Raw genomic sequence first — 18,272 nt, forward strand, 5'->3', positions numbered from 1 at the left:
TACATCAAATGGAAATAGTCACTTGAAGCATGTAGTGTAAATGCAGTTTTACATGGAGAACTGAAGTGCTAGTTAAAGGAGATGTCTTATCAGCGGGGACTCGCAGTAGAGCCCCGAACGCCGCCCCCCTTAGACAGGCGGGGGTGCGCCCGGTGAATCCTCAAGCAGCCGCGGCCAATCATAATTGTATTTCATAACTGTCACCGGACGAGAGGCGACGAGAAAGCTATTTGTGTCACTCGGCCGTCTCCGTCTCGCTTCTCAATAAAACTCCAATCAGAAGGCAGATTGTTAGCACTGAGCCTCCGAGATTATTAAAAAATCCAAATGGGGTAATTTACGGGTGACAATTAACGGGCGGAGGCTCGATTAATAAAGTTGGCTCGGCGTCGCGTCGGAAGGCGGGAGGAGGATCCGACACGCCACCGCTTGTCACTGGAGACAGCCATGTCATTCTTTTTGATTAATGGCGCATCATGACCCGGCTTCGATCCCGCCTTCTTGGTTTTCTTCTTCTACTCCTACTTCCCCTTCTCTCACCTCCACTCAAAATGTAAAAATAGACTCATTGGACACAGGGTTTTTTTTTGCCATCAGATTTGGGAAGGACTGAGGAGAAAGATTGAGAAACTGAATTCTCTCTGTTGTGGCACGTCACCTAGCTAACCTTGTCAACATGTTGAGTCAGCTGTGATTAATTAGTGCAGTGAGACTGAGCAATTAGGTCAGGGATGTTTTTTTGTGTGTGCACGTGTGTGTGTGTCAAACTTTTGGGCAAAATGTTAATTACGCCTGCGACTGCCAATTATTTGGGTGATCAGTTAGTTTGCCATTTAATCAGTGCAACGGCAGGCGTCTGAGAAATGTCACAAAAGTCCTGACAGATGTTGGATGTAATCAGCCATCTTGGGATGACTTTTTGGCAATCAGTGTTTTTTTTTTTTATTATTATTACTATATAAACCAGACACCATTTCGCAAGCACCATTGATCCTCTACAGTCTAACACATTTCAAAACGGTGCATCCTGAAGAGAAATAGTGGCATGAAGCTAAAAATAACTCTTAGCTTTGTGCAATTTACATAATCAAAAATTGTTACGTGTCATATAATTAGTTAGCATTGTGTATTAAATATGTGAAAAATACTCATAAAAAATGACAATAAAACAGTTTATTTTTCCTATTATTAGTAAAACAGAATGCCCTTGATAAAAGGTGACAATGATAGCAGTATTTCACAAATTGAATTGAATTTAGAGGTTTCTTGTGTATTTTTTAAGGTGTTTTTTATTCTTAATTTTCTAATGTTAGTTATACTTAAAAATGGAAACACCTTCTCCAACAATGACGTAAAGCACATTGTAATTCTCTTAAAATAATTGTCTAAGTCATTTTTTTGCACAAAAAAAAAAAAATCTTAAATCATCTCATGATGCAATTGGTTAAATTTTTTGTTTCCAGAAAAATCTAAAAAATGACTTATTTGAAGTAGGTGACAAAATGTGGGTTGCCCAATGTTAACATTTATTTTCAACTTTCAGCTTAACCACTGTTGTTCATAAAAAAAAATAAAACAATATTAACCACCTTACCTAAACATTGAACTTCCTACTTTAGCATCATTTTTACGTCGTTGCACATGGAGTCATTTGTGTGCCATTTTCAAAGCTGGTATTTCATGGAAATATCGTTGCCATTTCTTGTTCTCTCATTATAGACCTTCACGGCTTAGCTTAGTAAGAAATATTTTTCAAGAGAGCCTAACCAAGTACACACATCTTGAGTGTGCACTCATAAAAACTTGTCTGCGTCGTCGTGTGGCGTCGCCTTCTCGAGTTTAAGGATGAGAGACCCTCACACAAATCCTTGATCCCCTAACGAGCATATTTAACAATGATGGCTATATATTTCCCCCCTTTTTTTCTTTCCACGCAATTAAAGAGTCACCGTGTGTAATTTAATTCTTCTTTTCAAGTGCAGGCTCCCCCGAGACGTGGCCTGTAGCTGCGCCATCATCGCTCTTGGTGATTATCATTAATGAATGTCGCCCAGGACCATCCCTCAATGTGACTCGCCGAGGAAACACGGGCCCTAATTAAAGGTTCCTATTCATAAATATACGCCTGCAACCACGCGCATGCTCCTTTTAATGTCAGGAAAGAGCGGCTTTAAGAGCACTTTTTTTTTTTTATTATTAGTATTATTATTATTATGGTGACAGCCGGCAGCGAGGGATCTGTGCAATTTGAGATTTGCAGATTTTGGAATCGCAAAGGATTAGGATGCGCTAATTTGACAGTTAATAGCGACTGTAAATCAGAATGTCAAGCACACAAAGTTTGCGTTTTATTCTAGTGTCTGAACTTCCAAAGTAATAATAAAAGCATAATTTATTATAATACAGTATAGCCTCTACTGTTTTAGCAAATGCCTACTGTCCTTTAAAGGCCACCGTACAAGTGGCTGTCATGAGCTAGGCTAATAACTTTAGTGAATTAGCCTGTAATTCTTTTCATTACTGACACTCACAAACTCAGAACAAGTTTGACTTGTGCCATGAGCACATTATTGAATGCCTTTTGTCCCTTAAAGGCCACCATACATGTACATGTGAATGTCACTGGCTAGGCTAGTAACACAAGAACTAGCTTGCCGTTTTGACAGACATTTTTAATGTTAAGAGCTCTACATGTATTAAAACTATACTTCAAAATTTAACGCACCGCACCGTTTAAAAGGGAGTAATTTACAAACTACAGTCCCTAAAAGGAAACTATGCAAACTCTTTAAGTTTGACTTGTACAGCGAATTCTTCGTCAAAACACTGACAAGGCGACTAAGCTACAGTAATAACGCTAGCGGATTAGCATGTGTTTTTCAACAGACACAGTGTAATACTGAGATCTCAAGAACTTATAAAAAGTTGAGCGTATTACTGAAAGTCATTTGTGTTAAAAACTGTATATTGCACGAAAAGTTTCCCACTGTTGTCTAATTTGGAGCGTTACACATTTGTCTACCTTGACGTATACCTGAAAATAATTGTCATTACGTAAACATAATTTTGGTCACATTGTCACACACCAAACCAGATCATCCGGGCATGCATAGTGGGTGGATCTTTTTTTCTTTATTTTATTTTTCAAGAATGTGTCCCTTTCTGCTCCCACTTAGCGGCTGAGAAATGCTAATTGGGGCGCACGTGTCAAAGCAAACAAAAAGGCAAAGGAGGCGGCGACGCGAGCGTGCATGTCAAGCGAGGCGCCGATTATTTTCAAACGGGAAATGTGTGGCTTGATGCAGTCGAGGGAACTCAAAAACTGTTGAGAATTTTTTGAATTATTTGTTTACCAGATGAGTCAAAATACTGGCCACAACTTTAGGTACACATGCCGAGTGGAATTCAATACAAATTTGGCCCTTACGAACATAATGCTAATTTATGTATGTATTAACGTCATCTATTTGATAGTGTAATTGTAGTTCTAGTACCGTAGCTAATATTGTGGTTAGCCTGTTTGGTTACATATTTGAGAGAAACTACAAGACTAGTCTGCTAGATTCATTTACCATTTTAGGTCATTTTTAGAGTTATTGAAAGACATAAAAAAATATATATATATATATAATAATAATAAAAAAGAAGAAGAAGCCATGAATGTTTTTATTACGTTTTTTTTAACTTAAGTTAAGCTTTTTTTTGCTCATTTTTTAAATTTTAGATCTTATAAATTACAATATTTATTCATTGATTACGATGATTACTGTAAGTACTAGTAAGTAGTTTTCTTTCATTGTGTATAAGTTGTTGTTGAGTGTCTGTAAGAGAAATCTGATGCTCCTCCTCTCTTACGAGTGAGGCTTGTGGCATCCATTTTGACTCCAGTTTGTTACCAAATGTGCAAGTTGTTTCTTCAGCTAATAGAAATTGCATAATTTGCTTCCCAGATTTCAAAACAAATAGGAGCTGGCACGTAAATGTGTCTTCCTCCTTGTATTTGGCCCCACAAATAAATAGTGTCAGAGAAAACAGCACAAAAAAGGTTTAAAACATCCGGAAGAAGAGTAAAAACATCTTTGAGTCTCATAACCTCTACAAATTATTGAAACCCAGTTGACGGTGTTTCTGTAAAATAACTGCACATAAGGTGTTTTACGCTCTCTTATCGTAACCATCACTGCCATCTTTTCAACTTGGAAAAAAAAATGCCCAAAAGTGACACAAAAAAAAGGTGGGGATTACGAGGGTTTAATTGCATTGTCAAAAGTAGCGAAACCTGTCATTTTTTTTTTTCCAAGGCAGCACACATGAAAGCAGTCACATTATTTTAATTACGTCCATTTATCTGATAGATGTGTGCAGATAGAACAGAGCTGGTGTCAAAGTTAGTCTTTATTAATATTTTTTGAAGACATATACTGTACGTATCCTTAGTCAGCCTGTCACTCTGATAGCAGCCGTCATTGATTAGAGATTAGCGATGTGGTTTTTTTTTTTTAAGGCGCTTCAGAAAAGTTTGGAGTGGAGAAAAAAAATTACACGCCTCTTGGATGTGTGCATGAAAACTGATTTATTCATGACCGTTAAGAGGTAGGCATTACATTTTTGTCATCATCATTTGGCCCATTAACTTTGCCGTGACGATTAGTGATAAATACTTAATAATATAAAAAATATCCTCTGAGAAGCCACCTACTTGTGGTATACCACTTAACAATTTAACACATAACAATAGTTTAAATACTGTACAAAAATCTATCATAAGTTACATTACAAACACACATATATTGGTGAAATAATGTTACAAAATGTAAATATATACAAAGCAGAAGATATATATAAAATAAAATGGAAATAATGATATATAAATGTAATACATGATAAAATAATTAAAATATATAGCATTAAACAATTTGAAAAAATGCAGTAAAGACAAAATAAGATAAAAAATAATACTTTGTAAAATAAAACTAAAATGTAAAAAATACCATAGCACATCAAAATAAATCCTGAACATACAAATAAAATATTCGATACTGTATATACATATTCTTGAGTATATTTTTTCACACGCTGTTTCTCACTTTGTTTTCTCTCAATATATCCAAGACAGAAAAAGAGGAGAAGGGGGAGTATTAATACAACATATGATTATTGATTCTGTAAGTATACACTCTCGGGTCACAACTTTAGGTACACCTAATGATGCTCTTCTACCCCTTTTCTGCTCTATTAAAACTGCTTATGAGGAAATAGTGGACTAAACACATGCTAGGTGATTATAATTCACGTTTATAACAACAAACACAACACACACACACACACACACACGATAGAATACAGGCACATTATGAGCTTTCTCTCGGGACCCCATGACCCCCCCTGCTGGCCCTACCGAGACTCCTCCATAGCAGCGTTCAAATCCTTCATATTTCACATTAGCATGCGTTTAATATTTCATATTTTGTAACTTGACCTCAACGTGTGATGAAATAGGCTACATCATCAGAGCCAATACAAGACCTGTATTAAATGCAATTATCTGCGTTTCTAATATTTTCATGACCTGATTTGGGTACGAGTGCATGCAATATACTGGTGGGGTTTTGTTGTTGTTTTTTGTTTTTTATGCAATAAAAGTCCAAATTTACTTTATAATACTGTATAAAAAAAGCGTATATATTGTAGACAGTGTCATAAGTTGTAAACACAAAAAAAGATCTATTAAATCTCTAAATGTTGTCAAAATCAGGATGTGGTGCCTCATTAAAATTCTAAAACAGTACATATATTTTTTTAAAGAGCGTAATGAGTTGTTAGATAAACAAAATGCATCTTTTAAAATTCAGTCAGATATATATATATATATTTTTTTTTCCGTCTTATTGAAACAAACTAATATGGAATATGTTTAAAACAGTTTATGTAAAGTATTAAAGCTCGAAAGAACCAAACTCAGGATTTAAATTGTATTTGCTGCCTCATTAAAGACAGTGACAAGTGCATATTTTAAAATGCATTCAAAACACAATTTATCACTTAAAAAATCTAACTCCTTCTTTCAATTGTATTAGTGAGTTGGGGGGGGTTTGAAAATGAAAATAAATTGCAATCGGCACCTCAATGAAAATGTTCTCCAAGTGTTGCTTATATGTACTATTTAATTATACATTCAAAGCAAATAAATTGTGTTAAAATCTTAAAAAGTGAAATTTTGTCATAGAATAGGTTCAAATGTTTTATTTAAACTCATTGTGTAAATTGCATAAGGCACCTTGTTTAAAAAAAAAAAAAAAAAAGGATACATGTTGTACAGGAGCCATTCTATGTGAGATAAAGTCCCCAATCCCCCCCACCAACCCATCCTCTACCCCCCACCCCCATCCCGCTCCCTCACCCCCCTCCTTGTAGTGACGTCACCACTCTCCGTCAATCAGCGTTGCAGGCTGCGGTGACAGACGCGGATGGACACGTGTTGTGTTCCGAGGGCGGTCCTTTCCCTTCGCCCCGCGCTCATTAGTCAGCCCTCTGTCGCGTGTAGCCATGGCGAGCACTCACCGCCAACTTTCTCCGTCCGGCGTGTAACAATATTCCCGCTCACGGAAGCCGTCCTCCTAAATGTTCATCCCCCCGTCGAGGCATTAGCGATGTAACCCCGCCGCTGTTTGCCCGCTTTTATAAACACTTTGCTAACGCTTGGGAACGGCTGGCTAACGTAGCCCCCTTGCCCCACCTCCTTGTGGTGGTGGATAGGGGAGCCCCTCCCCTCCGCGCGAAGCCGGCGAAGAAAGGTGGAACCAATTCATCCGCCACTTCTTTTGTGCCCCCCCCCCCTCCGCCCCCAAAAAAACAACTCAAAATGCCACGGCAACTTTAAAAGTATCTCTTACTTTCACTGAATGTAGGTGTGGGAAGAGTTACAAATTCCTTTGGGAAATACAGTCAAACAAATGTTTCTTACTATATAAAATGAGAATTTGTGGATTCAAGTTTTGACATTTTTACAAATGCCCCAACTTGCAGAGAACCACTCAAAATGGGGAGCTGGCGGCCATTCCCTAAAAAATGTACAGTAGCAGTCCGAGGAGCTATTTTTTGACGGATCCGCTTGAAACCACGTTACAGTAGGAAGTAACTGGTGAATTTCCAAGAATTGAAAAAGTAGCTTGTTTTTAATAAGCATGGCTAGTGCAACACACCCATTTATGTTGTGACTTTTGGCTTTCCTAACCTAAATAATTGGATCATTGCATAATTGGAAGACAATTTAGCCATTAGGCATCAAATATTTTTGAAAAACTAACCATTTATTTGGCTTTTGTTTTTTATTTAGTTTTCAAGAAAAACACAATACAGCATCATATAGTTTGATTCTTCCAGGTACACTTTATTTTAAATGAGATATCGTCAAATAATCATACATTTGTGATATTTTCTTGTATGGTGCATCCACAGTTACAGATACGCAAGCACCTACAAAAACATAAAAATACCAATTTAATTTTGGTGTTACAGGCTAGCTGTGTTAGCTGCTATGCTAACTGGTAGATAATAGTTGTGAAGGTTTTAAATCACTCTATTATGACTGCAAATATTTTTTTTAAAACAACAACAAAAGAAGAGAGGACTTATCTTTAGTGTACCCGTGGTCAGAGTAATTAGCTTGATGATGTCATTTCTGCTTAGTCATATAGCTCACTTTTTTTTTCTCTTCCTCTATGTGGCTAAAAATAACAGAGTTGCATGTATGTTCAGAGCATATAATTACTGATTTAAAATGTGTATGAAAAAAGGTTAGCAATTAGTCGGAAGACGTAAACAAAATCACATTTCTAAAAAGGTGATTTCAAACTTACTTCACCGGTTATTTGATATGCAAGTTGGTCATAACGAAGGAAGGGTTAAGGGAAGTCATATAAGAGATGTTTGAGCTATTTAGAAGTTAGAATCTTGTCTTGGTGCATTCATTAGTTAGAATTTTCATGGTTGGGCGGGACAGAAAACCTCCTAATTCTGTAATGACCCATAAAATATATCGCATATGTTTTTGTTTTCTTGTAAGGGGCCAAAGTGCTTCGATTTACATCGAAGCACTTTGGCCCCTTACAAGAAAACAAAAAAAGATTTCCACAACGATGCCACCACCACACTCGGGTGTGTGTTTGTGTGTGTGTGTGAATGGGTGGGAGGGTGTTTATGTCAAAGTGACGCCGCCTGGTAAACACTCGGCAGCGGATTGACGGACAGGTGGGCTCCGGCTTGTCAGGGTGACGCGCCTTGAAGGGGTGGAGTAAAAAAGCAGCGGAGAGGCCGGCCCCGGCTTCGCTGCGTTGCGTGTGTCCGTCCATCAGTGCGAGCGAGCCGCGCCGTCATCCTCCTCATCCACGCCTCGGAGGAGCTCGCTTTTCTTCTCCCCCAAATCTCGTCTTCGTCTTGTTGTGTGACGCTTTGTTTGTTTGGAATTCGCTAACAATCACGTTGACGGAGCGCGCGCGCGCTCCTGTGAGTCTCGCGGGCTCGCGCACGCCCAATGACTGACACGCCGCTCTAAACGTGTCACTCTCTCTTTTTTTTTCCTGCTCGCTCCCACAGAGTGTCACGGAAGCTCCCACGGCCCGCAGCACGGAAGCCCCCCCGCCTCCGCCGCTGCCCCCCACAAGAGAGTTCCGAACTGCTCCGCCGTACTTTTGGGGCCGCTAAAGGTAGGAAATAGTCCCGTAAAAAGAGGGTCTTGGAACGGAGGGGGTCACCCCTCGCTTCCTTTCCCGAGCCGCCTGCGGTACATCCACACGGAGCCTTCCGGCAACTTCGCGGACCTTCTCCCCCGTTTTTTTTTTCCTGCGGAAATACTCACCACGAGTAATGAGTTAAAAGCTCGAATTTTCTTTTAAAATCCAAGCAACGCAGAAGAAGGATCTACACGAAGACTCCCGGGACTCGCAGCCGCTTTTTTTTTTTTTTTTTTTTTTGAGCAGTTCGGGGTCTGCATGAAAAGTCAAGCAGCGGCAGCATGCCGAGGAGGAAGCAGCAAGCACCGCGACGCTCTTCAGGTACGTCCCAGTGTAGTAAACAAACACACCCTCGCGCACCACACGCATTTTAATTGATGGCATCAAACGCGTTAGAGATGTGTTCGATTTATGCAAAGCGAAGCACAGAACTTAGAATTGTATTTTTAATGGGTAATTTTGTGCGTTGGGGATTTATCAGGGAACAAAATTACTTTTGGTGGTAGACTTAAATGTGTAACAACTTAATGTTTTACTATTTTATTTATCCTGGGAACATACGTGTTATGAACACGAAACTAGTAATTTACTAATATTTACCCATACATTTGTGTTTATGGTATAAAAGGACTCCTGTTGCAACCTTACTACTTCTTAGATTGTTTTATCTTGGTTTTAATGTTGCTGTTATGAAGCAACTTCTTCCAACTCAAATGTATTTAAAAAAAAAAATGTTTTAATGTGTCAAAGCGTTTGAAGTGTACGGATAAAACAGCACCAAAAAAGAGCAAAAGTGTCTTATTTTCAGCTCGCTCCGGCATTGCCATCCTCGATTTGATGCTTGATTGATCGCCTGTCACGCCGCCGCCTTTCATCTATTCATTGGCGATAAACATCAACCAAATCATTGGCTACGCATGCGCCCAGCAGCTGGACTCAATGGGTCGCTCCTTTTTATTTTTTTCCTTTGGAACCCCACCTGACAAATTGAAAGAAAAGTTTCAAAACGGGGGATGAATGCAAGGCGATTAATTCCCAAAAAAGGAGGGGTTGGGGTGGGGTGGGGTGGGGTGGGGGTGTAGGGGGAAGAGGAGAAGGAGGAGGGTGCTGGGGCGTAGCGAGATCACAGGGGAAGAAAAAGCCGGAAAAGGAGCCTCTTAACGCCGTGACCTGACCTCTGTGTTCGGGAGGTGTCAGACGAGCAGGAGTCGCGACCCGATTTGTACATTTATGAACAAGTAGCCTACCATGCAAGAATTGACCACCGAATACCTCCACCAAGGTGTTTTTTTTCCACAAAATATTACGCACGTATTACCTGTTCAGGTTTCTTGGTAAAAGTATTTAGATTCATCCAGGATGACAAGCATGGCCATTTTTTAGGAATCTTAATGGGAAAATTGTGAAATACTATATAGTCTGAAGTTGTACTTATGTGTAATTGTACATATGTTAGAAAGCCTCTTTCACTCTGAGATGCCACAAAATTGCTCCATCAGATCCCTAACAGAGGACCTGATGTCTTTTCGCCTTTTGACTTTTGCACAAAACCAAGCAAAGGCGACACCATAACTGTGTGCTTTCACACAGACACACGGCGTCCCGTCATCAGATAATTAGCTGACGTCAGCGGCAGCGGGACGCCCATTGATACGTATCAAATCTTCGTCGGACAGCGACAACAGGATAGGAGAAGTCATGCCACAGTATTTCTACAGAATAGCCGAATTCCCTTAGACACAAGCGATGCCTGTTACGACTACCTCTGAAGGTTGAATATTTACCAGGTTGAGTTTGTCCCCTCATTGCGTGTTTGTGCAAATTGCATAGAGCAATGAGAGAGTGGGGAGGGCCTGTGTGTGTCGGGGGCCAAGCAGGGCAGAAAAATGCAAGTTGTCGAATTTATGTGGCCATTTTTTCATCGTATCTGTTGCCGTAGTTCATAATAATCAGTTCAAGTTTTTACTCTGTTGAAATGTGAATGCAGATGAAAGGGATTGAAAATAAGTAATGTAGCTTGGCTAACAACTTTTGATTGTGAACCGTACTCCCCAACATTAAAAACACTAGTCACGGTAATACAACAATTGTCCTAATCGTCTTGGATTTTTTATCATGATCTCAAATTGTGAATCTGTGCATTAGTCCCATTACATACAAATAGAATTGCTAGACATCAGTTCCACAGATATGATGATGTATCGCGCATGGTCCTCAAAGATATTTTTAGAAAAATATTACAATATGGCATCATGATTTCAAAGTCACTCAGACGTGCCTTGCCGGGACTTTTCAGGCCTGTGTAAGTTTCCTGCGAGGGTCTCGCGCCTTATGTGATTGACACCCAAATGGCAGCGGAAGCCGTTTGAAGTCCACGCCGCGATGACCAAAGCCGAGCGAGCGGAATGCTAAGCAGGCGTCGGCGAGGAAATGTGAGGTTAAGCAGACTTAATCAAGGTTGCGGACGCGGACACTTTGAACTGGTCGTGGCTGTAATGTCTAATTGACAGCGGGCTTGGCTGATGGATGCGCTGCCGTTTGAAGAGCACGCCGCAAAAGAAGGGCGTCTCGGTGTCGAGTGGGAAGCCTTTGACCGTTGCGGTTACCTCCACCAAGGAGCGTATGTTTTCACTCGATTTGTTTGTGCGCAACATCGTGTCCCGCTTTTGATGTATCGTACCCATTCCTTTGATTATATCCACACATTGATGATGTCACAATTGTGAACACGCGATCAGGAGGACTGTCAGCCAACCTGGTTTGATCCTGATCTGATCCAGATTGTGATTCATGATGCAAGGAACCATATTTAAGTCCAAATGGATGTCACACGCCTTAATGTAAGGGGGAAGAGTCATGTGATTGGTCTCAGTGAGGAAAAAGTCAAACATTGTTCTTTGACCCGTGAATCCCATTCGAATCTCATCAAATCAGATTGTTATTTGTTGTTTACATCCCGGGCTGGGATAAATCTTGCCGATAAGCTCCAACGCGGCGCACTCGTTGATTTCACAGGAAGTTTCTCGGCCTACTGAGTGACCGACACGCATCCTGCACATCTTAAGCTTACAACGCCGCCGTCCCTCCCGGGAGCGTGTTTACATCTCTGGCCAAAATATCACCAGATTTGTCCCCTGAGGTGTAAAACAAAAGCAGCCTCAGCTCCTCCAAGGGAAAGAGGGAACATTGTGCGTGAGTGCGTGAGTGCGTGCGTGCGTGCGTGTGTTCGTTCTTCCACTAGGCTCCGTTTCATCAGTCACAGGGATGCTTTTACACCCTGTAATGGCATTCGGGCCTATCTCCTTTATGGCCACTGACAATACATCAGTGTTCCCTCATCTGGAACCACATTAGTGCATCTGTTAGTTTTGGCGGCGTAGTTCAGCGCGGCGCCATTTCAGCACGGTACCAGTTAGTCTTGGTTTTTTTTGCTTTCTCTTTTTTGCTGCAGTCATTTGTCGTCATTTTCGGGAAGGCGTGTTTATATGCGGAAGATGGGTGATTAAAATCAACACAGCAATGTCAAGTGTTTTTTTTTTTTTGAGAAGCTTTAGTCAAGAACAAGACTTTTTGCATGTGTGGCATCTCGAGCAAGGAAATGGACACATTTAGAGATTGCCAGCCACTGAAGGACATTATCAAATGTTGAGGTTACTATATTTATCCGTATTACCCACCGCCCCATTTTTGTTCAAAGTCAAAAAAGTCATCTGAGCTCTCGCTTTTGCCAGCCACAAAATCTTAAATCAAAGTGCGCCACTCTTTGTAATGAACGTGTCAACTAATCACTCAACACGGCAGAGTAATTACACAATGACACAGATTGCATTACAGTCACAGGGAAGGGAAAAAAAGGACGACGAGGGGGACGGTCCCAGTGCATTTTGAGTGCCTCGTTGTTCTCGAGCGAGGCGCCGGTGATGTGATTCTTATGAGCGAAAGATTTACGAACAGGCATGATCAACTGTTGATCCTTTTGCACGGTTCGTTCAGGCCCAACTAGTTTGCCGCCTAAACAGGCAGCAAAAGTCCAGAGCAAATGCTTGCCTTTGTTTGCTCGATCTTGTGTCATTTGGCTATTTATGGTATCATCACTCTTTGGAATTGATGGAGTTATTACTTGGCCGCAAAATAGCAGCAGGTGCAATTCATTCAGGCCCTATTAGCGTGCTGCCTAAACACGTTGCTGGTATTAGTACAAATGGCCATGATAAATCAACATTGATTTTTGATCTTTGAGAATTTGGTCAGTTGTGTGTAATTTAATCCTTCCGGTGTTTTATTCATTCGGGCCCAATTAATTTGCTCCCTAAGCGGGCCGGGGAATGTGCCTATGCAATTTGATTCATCTAATGTTTTTATCAAGTATGTACTCGCTAGGTCTTTTTGGATGTCGTTTGCGGTCTAAACAGCATTTAGAAGTAATTGGGTTTTGTTTTGAAGTTGCCCAAACGTTGGAATGATGGAGGCATCGGGGAGCAGGGGAGCAAAGAATAAATTTGCGACCAAAACGGGCTGCAGAAGTGAATGCTTAAAACGGATTGCAAACTACATTTTGTTTTTCATCAAAAGAAAGGCAACAATACTGTATTATTGCTGTTGATGTTGTTGTTAGCTCGCATGGCGATGTAGCACGTCAGCCAAGGAAGGCGGCGAGCATCACGCCATTAGCACCTCGCCGACACTCCTGTCTGGATGCCATCCGATAAAGCGTTTAATGACATTTGTCAGGGCTTGGTGGCGTGCGGCGGCAGGAAATATTTGAAGTACACACAAGAACGCAGTGTGTGTACGTGTGCGAGTTTGTGCTAGTGTGATCCAGTGATAAGGAAGCGTATGCAAAGTATCATTAAGGGGTGACATTGACTGAAGGAGTCAGCGGATATATACTGGCTTTCTGCAAAGAGTGGCCAAGGAGGTTTGTTTACTCAACTGCAGATGGAGGAGGCCAAGAATTACAATTCATGTCAGATGAACTTGACGTTTACACTAAAAAGCTGAACAGAATGTATATTTGTCTTACATCTGGCACGGTGTCTCCTTGGCGGAGGTTACAGTGACGCACGAAGATGGACGAGTAAGAATCAAAACGAGTCAGATATTCCTGAAATTTGGCCGGCCAGCCAGGCGACGACGTAAAGGCATTCAGCCCCGCCGCCGCGAGGTAAACTTATCCGCGACTTTAATGAGGTTGAGGGGGGAAACAGGAAAGCCTGGCTTTCCACTCGAATATAACAAAAGAATCCTTGACAAGGAAGCAAAGTCATTATTTTCCCCTATTTTTTTTTTTTTTTACAAAACAAAACTTTGTGGCATAAACACGCCCTGCAGGTAAGACGTCGTCACTAATCAGGCCTGCGTTTGATGCTAATTTGCTGTTTAAAGACGTGAAAAAGAGAACAGAACCCAGATGAGAGACGCAGCCGCATGAGATCATAGCTCATTTTTAGTTGTACAGGTTTCAGTGCGTGGGACAGAAAGGAAGGAAAAGAGGGAGAAAAGTGATGAGTCATGATTTAGGGAAGGCTTTATGGGCTTGTCATGACGGTTGCTTTGCTTGCAGCAGTTTTACACCTTGGCGTTTTTACGATTGTTGTCCACTTGCGGCACTGTGTTACATCACAACGTGTGTGTGTCCTTGGGCGATTTGTGTCCACATTAGTTTTATTGCCACCTGATTTGTTTTCACTTAGTTTCATTGCTGGATTGCATTTTTCAGCATCATTTGGTTGATGTCCTTCATTTTCAAGAATTATAATGACAGAATTCAGGCATATACAAGTGTTTGGTTATCTTTGACTTGAAAAACAATCCCATTTGTTGTCATAAAATTCTCAGAAAATACATGACCTGGAAGCCATTTCGTGTCCTTTCGCAAAATGCCCTTTTTTTCCGTTGCACAGTATCTACTATATGCTACATGTTCTGACGCTAGGCAACATTAGCTTAGCTTGCTGTTGAGTTTTATCTCTGGTATCCACACTGTTATCCTTCAGTTTCCTCTTAGCTGCACTTAAGCTGGAATCTGTACCCATCTTTTGTTTGTTAGCTTGTCTCGTTGGGCCTGGTGTGTTAAAGTGCAACTATTGAAGTACAACATAGCACTTGTTCTCACTCTTTTGCAATAATGCAGTGATTCTACAGTAGCACCAAGGCAGCATAGTTTTGCGAATAAGAGACAAATCATGCATGCTTTAAACGTTTCATTTAATTTATCACTCACAGTTGATGTTTACTGTAAAACTAATACATGAAATGAAGTAGAATTAAACATTTTATACTTAAACAGAAATGTTCAACCAAACCATCGAGTTTCGATTATAGTCCGCTAGCTTAATGCTAACAATGCAAAACACCATAAACTGGCTAAAGGAAATTAGCATAGATGTTGCGGTACTGTATTTATAAACCTTTAAACATAGATAAACAGTACAATAATTCAGCACAGTATTGAAAAAACAATTTACACAAAAGTACTGTAGCAAAGGCAGGAAGGATGAGCTAGCGGGGGGATCAATATTGGAGTTAAAATTGGTAGTCAACTTAATGCAGAGCTGCTAAAGTATCTTGGGTTTACCTGAAGTGGCCTCCAGCAGCCTTGAACATCTGGGAGGGCGAAGCAGCAGACACCAGACGGCGAGATGAGCGTGCCGGGCGGGGCGGTGACAGTTGTCCCCGTGTGAATGAAAGCTATCGAAAGTGACAGACGAACAGCACTCGCAGCTGCGACTGCCTCCGTGGCTGTGACAGGTGTCAATTACGAAGTACAACCGCAGAGGCACCCCATGTCGTTTTCTTTTTTCTCTCTCTCTCCCTGAGAGCTGCATTTTTCGAAAGAAATACTTTACCCTTGTCAGTGTCGTTTGCACCTGGCGGCTGTGGCCTTAGGGAACCGCTATGCTAATTGATAGCCAGTTAGCATTTTGAGGGGGTTATTTTTTGTGCATTATTTGAGCCTCTGCGTCTCAAAACCATTTTCTTTTTTTAATACCTCGCAACTTAAAAATGGTTTTATTTTACTCTTATTTTTATTGGACAAGTGGATAAGAATATAATTTCTTAATATTATTTTTACATGATTATTTTATCGTTTCTAAACATTCACTGTATATTTTTACATCATTTGTTTTGAAGTTCACATCAAGTGACTTGTGATGGAAACTCTCTGTTTTTTTGACGTTTCCAAGGTTTTGTTAGTCCGCGATCACCTAATCAGATCAAGACATGTCAGCGACACGCGTCCGCCTGCCTGTAAGGAAAAGCAGAACACGCTAATTTGCCTGTGGAGTGAAACCCTCAATTTCCCAGCTGAGTTTCGTCCTGACACTCTGGTCACAAGCTTTAGTGTGAGTGACTGAAAGAATGAGATCGTCAGGATGAAGCGAGCCACCTCTTCCTCCTGTAAAGCGACCGGCCCATCAGGCACTGCTGCGGTCTCTCAGCTGCTTGTACAAGTCATCACTTTGACAGGACGCTCACTTGTCTGGCTGCGGTGTTTTGTTTAAAAAAAAATAATAATAATTTTTGAATGTGCAGCCGTCCATAATGGCAACACACACTGGCAGAATACAGTACGCCCTTTTGTATTGGTATCACTGTCTTTTGTTATCTGCTTGTGATTCTATGAATCTTGAATCTTTTCAAATAATTGATTAGTCACTTCATTTATCCATAGAAGAATTAATTCACAACTTAACCGATAGGAACAGCTCGACTCAAATTGCAAAACTGACAAAACAAAACAATAGTCAATTGAGAGAACTTGTATACACTCCCTACGTATTTTCTAAGGTGTTATTTTATTTATTTATTTTATTTATATTATTTTGCTGATTGTTTATGTAAAAATACAGACAAATGAGTGTATATTTTCAAGACAATTGCCATTGTGGCTGTCAAATGCCTGTATGCACTCCCTACGTCTTCTGAGAGCTCTCCTTCCAAAAATCCAAAACCAGTCAGCTCCTCATTAGTCAGTTATTAAGCGTTTTTAATAAAAATAAATCCTATAAATTTTGAACAGAGACCAATGAGTGACTACCAAAAAACTGGCTTAGTCAGTCGTGTGTGTGCGGCCTCCACATGCATGTATGCACTCGCTACTAGAGCCCCACCGACTGATTGGCCGGCTAATTTAATTGGCTGATATTAGCTCTTTTAAAAGTGGCAAAATGCGCGACATGTTTCAGGACCATTTCTAGATGTTTTTTTTTGGGGGGGGGGGGGGGGGGTCCCCGGTTCCCCCCACATTAACACATTACAACATAAGACAAAGACAACCATAATGAACTATGAAAACATTCAAAAGTCCCCCACAAATGAAAAATCTGCAAAACATCGGCCAATTTTCCTCTCTATTGTAATAATATAAGACAACATAATAAGTAACATAAACCAGTCAAATGTTATTCTTATAATTTACAAAAAAATACCCAAAATATATATATTCTATTCATGATATGTATTTTTTTAAATTAACCAGCCGATTACTCAAGCATCGCAATTTTATTCAGTCAAATATTGGAATCGGGATTGGTCTAAAAAAATTCCATATCAACCAGGCTTTAGATATTTTTGGAATTTATATCCAGATACCACGTTACCTTGACCTAAGAGTTTAATTTGTTCTATGACCAAGCTCGTAATTCAATGTCATTCATTTTTCAGAATAATGAACTGATATGCAATGAATCAGTTCCAGCCCCCCAGAACACTAACTATAATGGCAGTATATTGCATAAAAATGAAAGAAAATGTAATAAAAGAATGTAAAGCAATCAGCTGGTTTAACAAAGTGTAATTTCCGCATGCATGTTTTGCCTTCACGTGCCCGTATTTACTTCTTACATCTACTGTTTGCAGCTGCTTGGAGCCCTAAATGGTAGATTCAACAAACAAATCAATTAAAATGAGTTTCTTTTATTGGCCAAATTTACGTAAAAAAACAAGTTTGACAAGTTTGATTCTCATTGCATTTGCTTAGTGTTTTCCTCCAGTCTGCATTGGAGTTTAATTCCTCAATATTAACAAGTGGGAACATCACAGACAGACGACGCTCTTTTGAAGTCAAAATCTCATGACTGTCACATATTTTCCGAGAGGCCATTTCCCTTCGTGCCAGGCAATAAAACATGTCGCTCGCCGAGGGAATCAAAGCATATTTCTGTTGGCGGCGTTCACGTAAAAGGGAAGCCATTGATCGCCATTTGCTCGAGGTTCCACCAAAGGCAACGCTTTGTAGTCTCCTGCTTCAACCGCGTCGGTGGGGTGCGGGGCTGCTCGAACCTTGAGATCCCTTGTCTGTTTGACGAAAAGGTGCCACAACACCCCCCCCCCCCCCCTCTCTCAAAAGTTCAAATCTTGTCTCAGACTTCCTACGGGGTTAGGCAGGGGGTCCTAAGCCCGGCTCTGTATCGCTAAGTCGTCTGACTGAACAAACAGCGGGACATCTCTTTACCTCTGTATTCGTTATTTCAGGGATCGAAAAGAGGAAAAAAAAAACAGCTTAAGAAAAACATGTCTGATGGTAAAATTACAGCG

The 18,272-nt window shown here is 40.5% G+C and overlaps 1 protein-coding gene across 3 annotated transcripts in view; it reads left to right on the forward strand.

Moving 5' to 3' along the window:
- Nucleotides 1–18,272, forward strand: part of LOC144036873 (teashirt homolog 1-like) — a 128,957-nt gene that overhangs the window by 89,798 nt on the left and 20,887 nt on the right. Inside the window, exons 5-6 of one of the 3 annotated variants that reach the window (XM_077547794.1) lie at nucleotides 8,596–8,705; nucleotides 8,903–9,053. In XM_077547794.1, coding sequence (XP_077403920.1) covers nucleotides 9,014–9,053 — 40 coding nt within the window. In that variant the 5' untranslated portion in view covers nucleotides 8,596–8,705; nucleotides 8,903–9,013. Of the gene's footprint in view, nucleotides 1–8,576; nucleotides 8,706–8,902; nucleotides 9,054–18,272 lie in introns of those variants that run through there. The other 2 variants (XM_077547795.1, XM_077547797.1) reach the window with 2 other exon arrangements.

The sequence above is a fragment of the Vanacampus margaritifer genome, chromosome 17 (assembly GCF_051991255.1).
Source record: "Vanacampus margaritifer isolate UIUO_Vmar chromosome 17, RoL_Vmar_1.0, whole genome shotgun sequence".
Classification (NCBI taxonomy): domain Eukaryota; kingdom Metazoa; phylum Chordata; class Actinopteri; order Syngnathiformes; family Syngnathidae; genus Vanacampus; species Vanacampus margaritifer.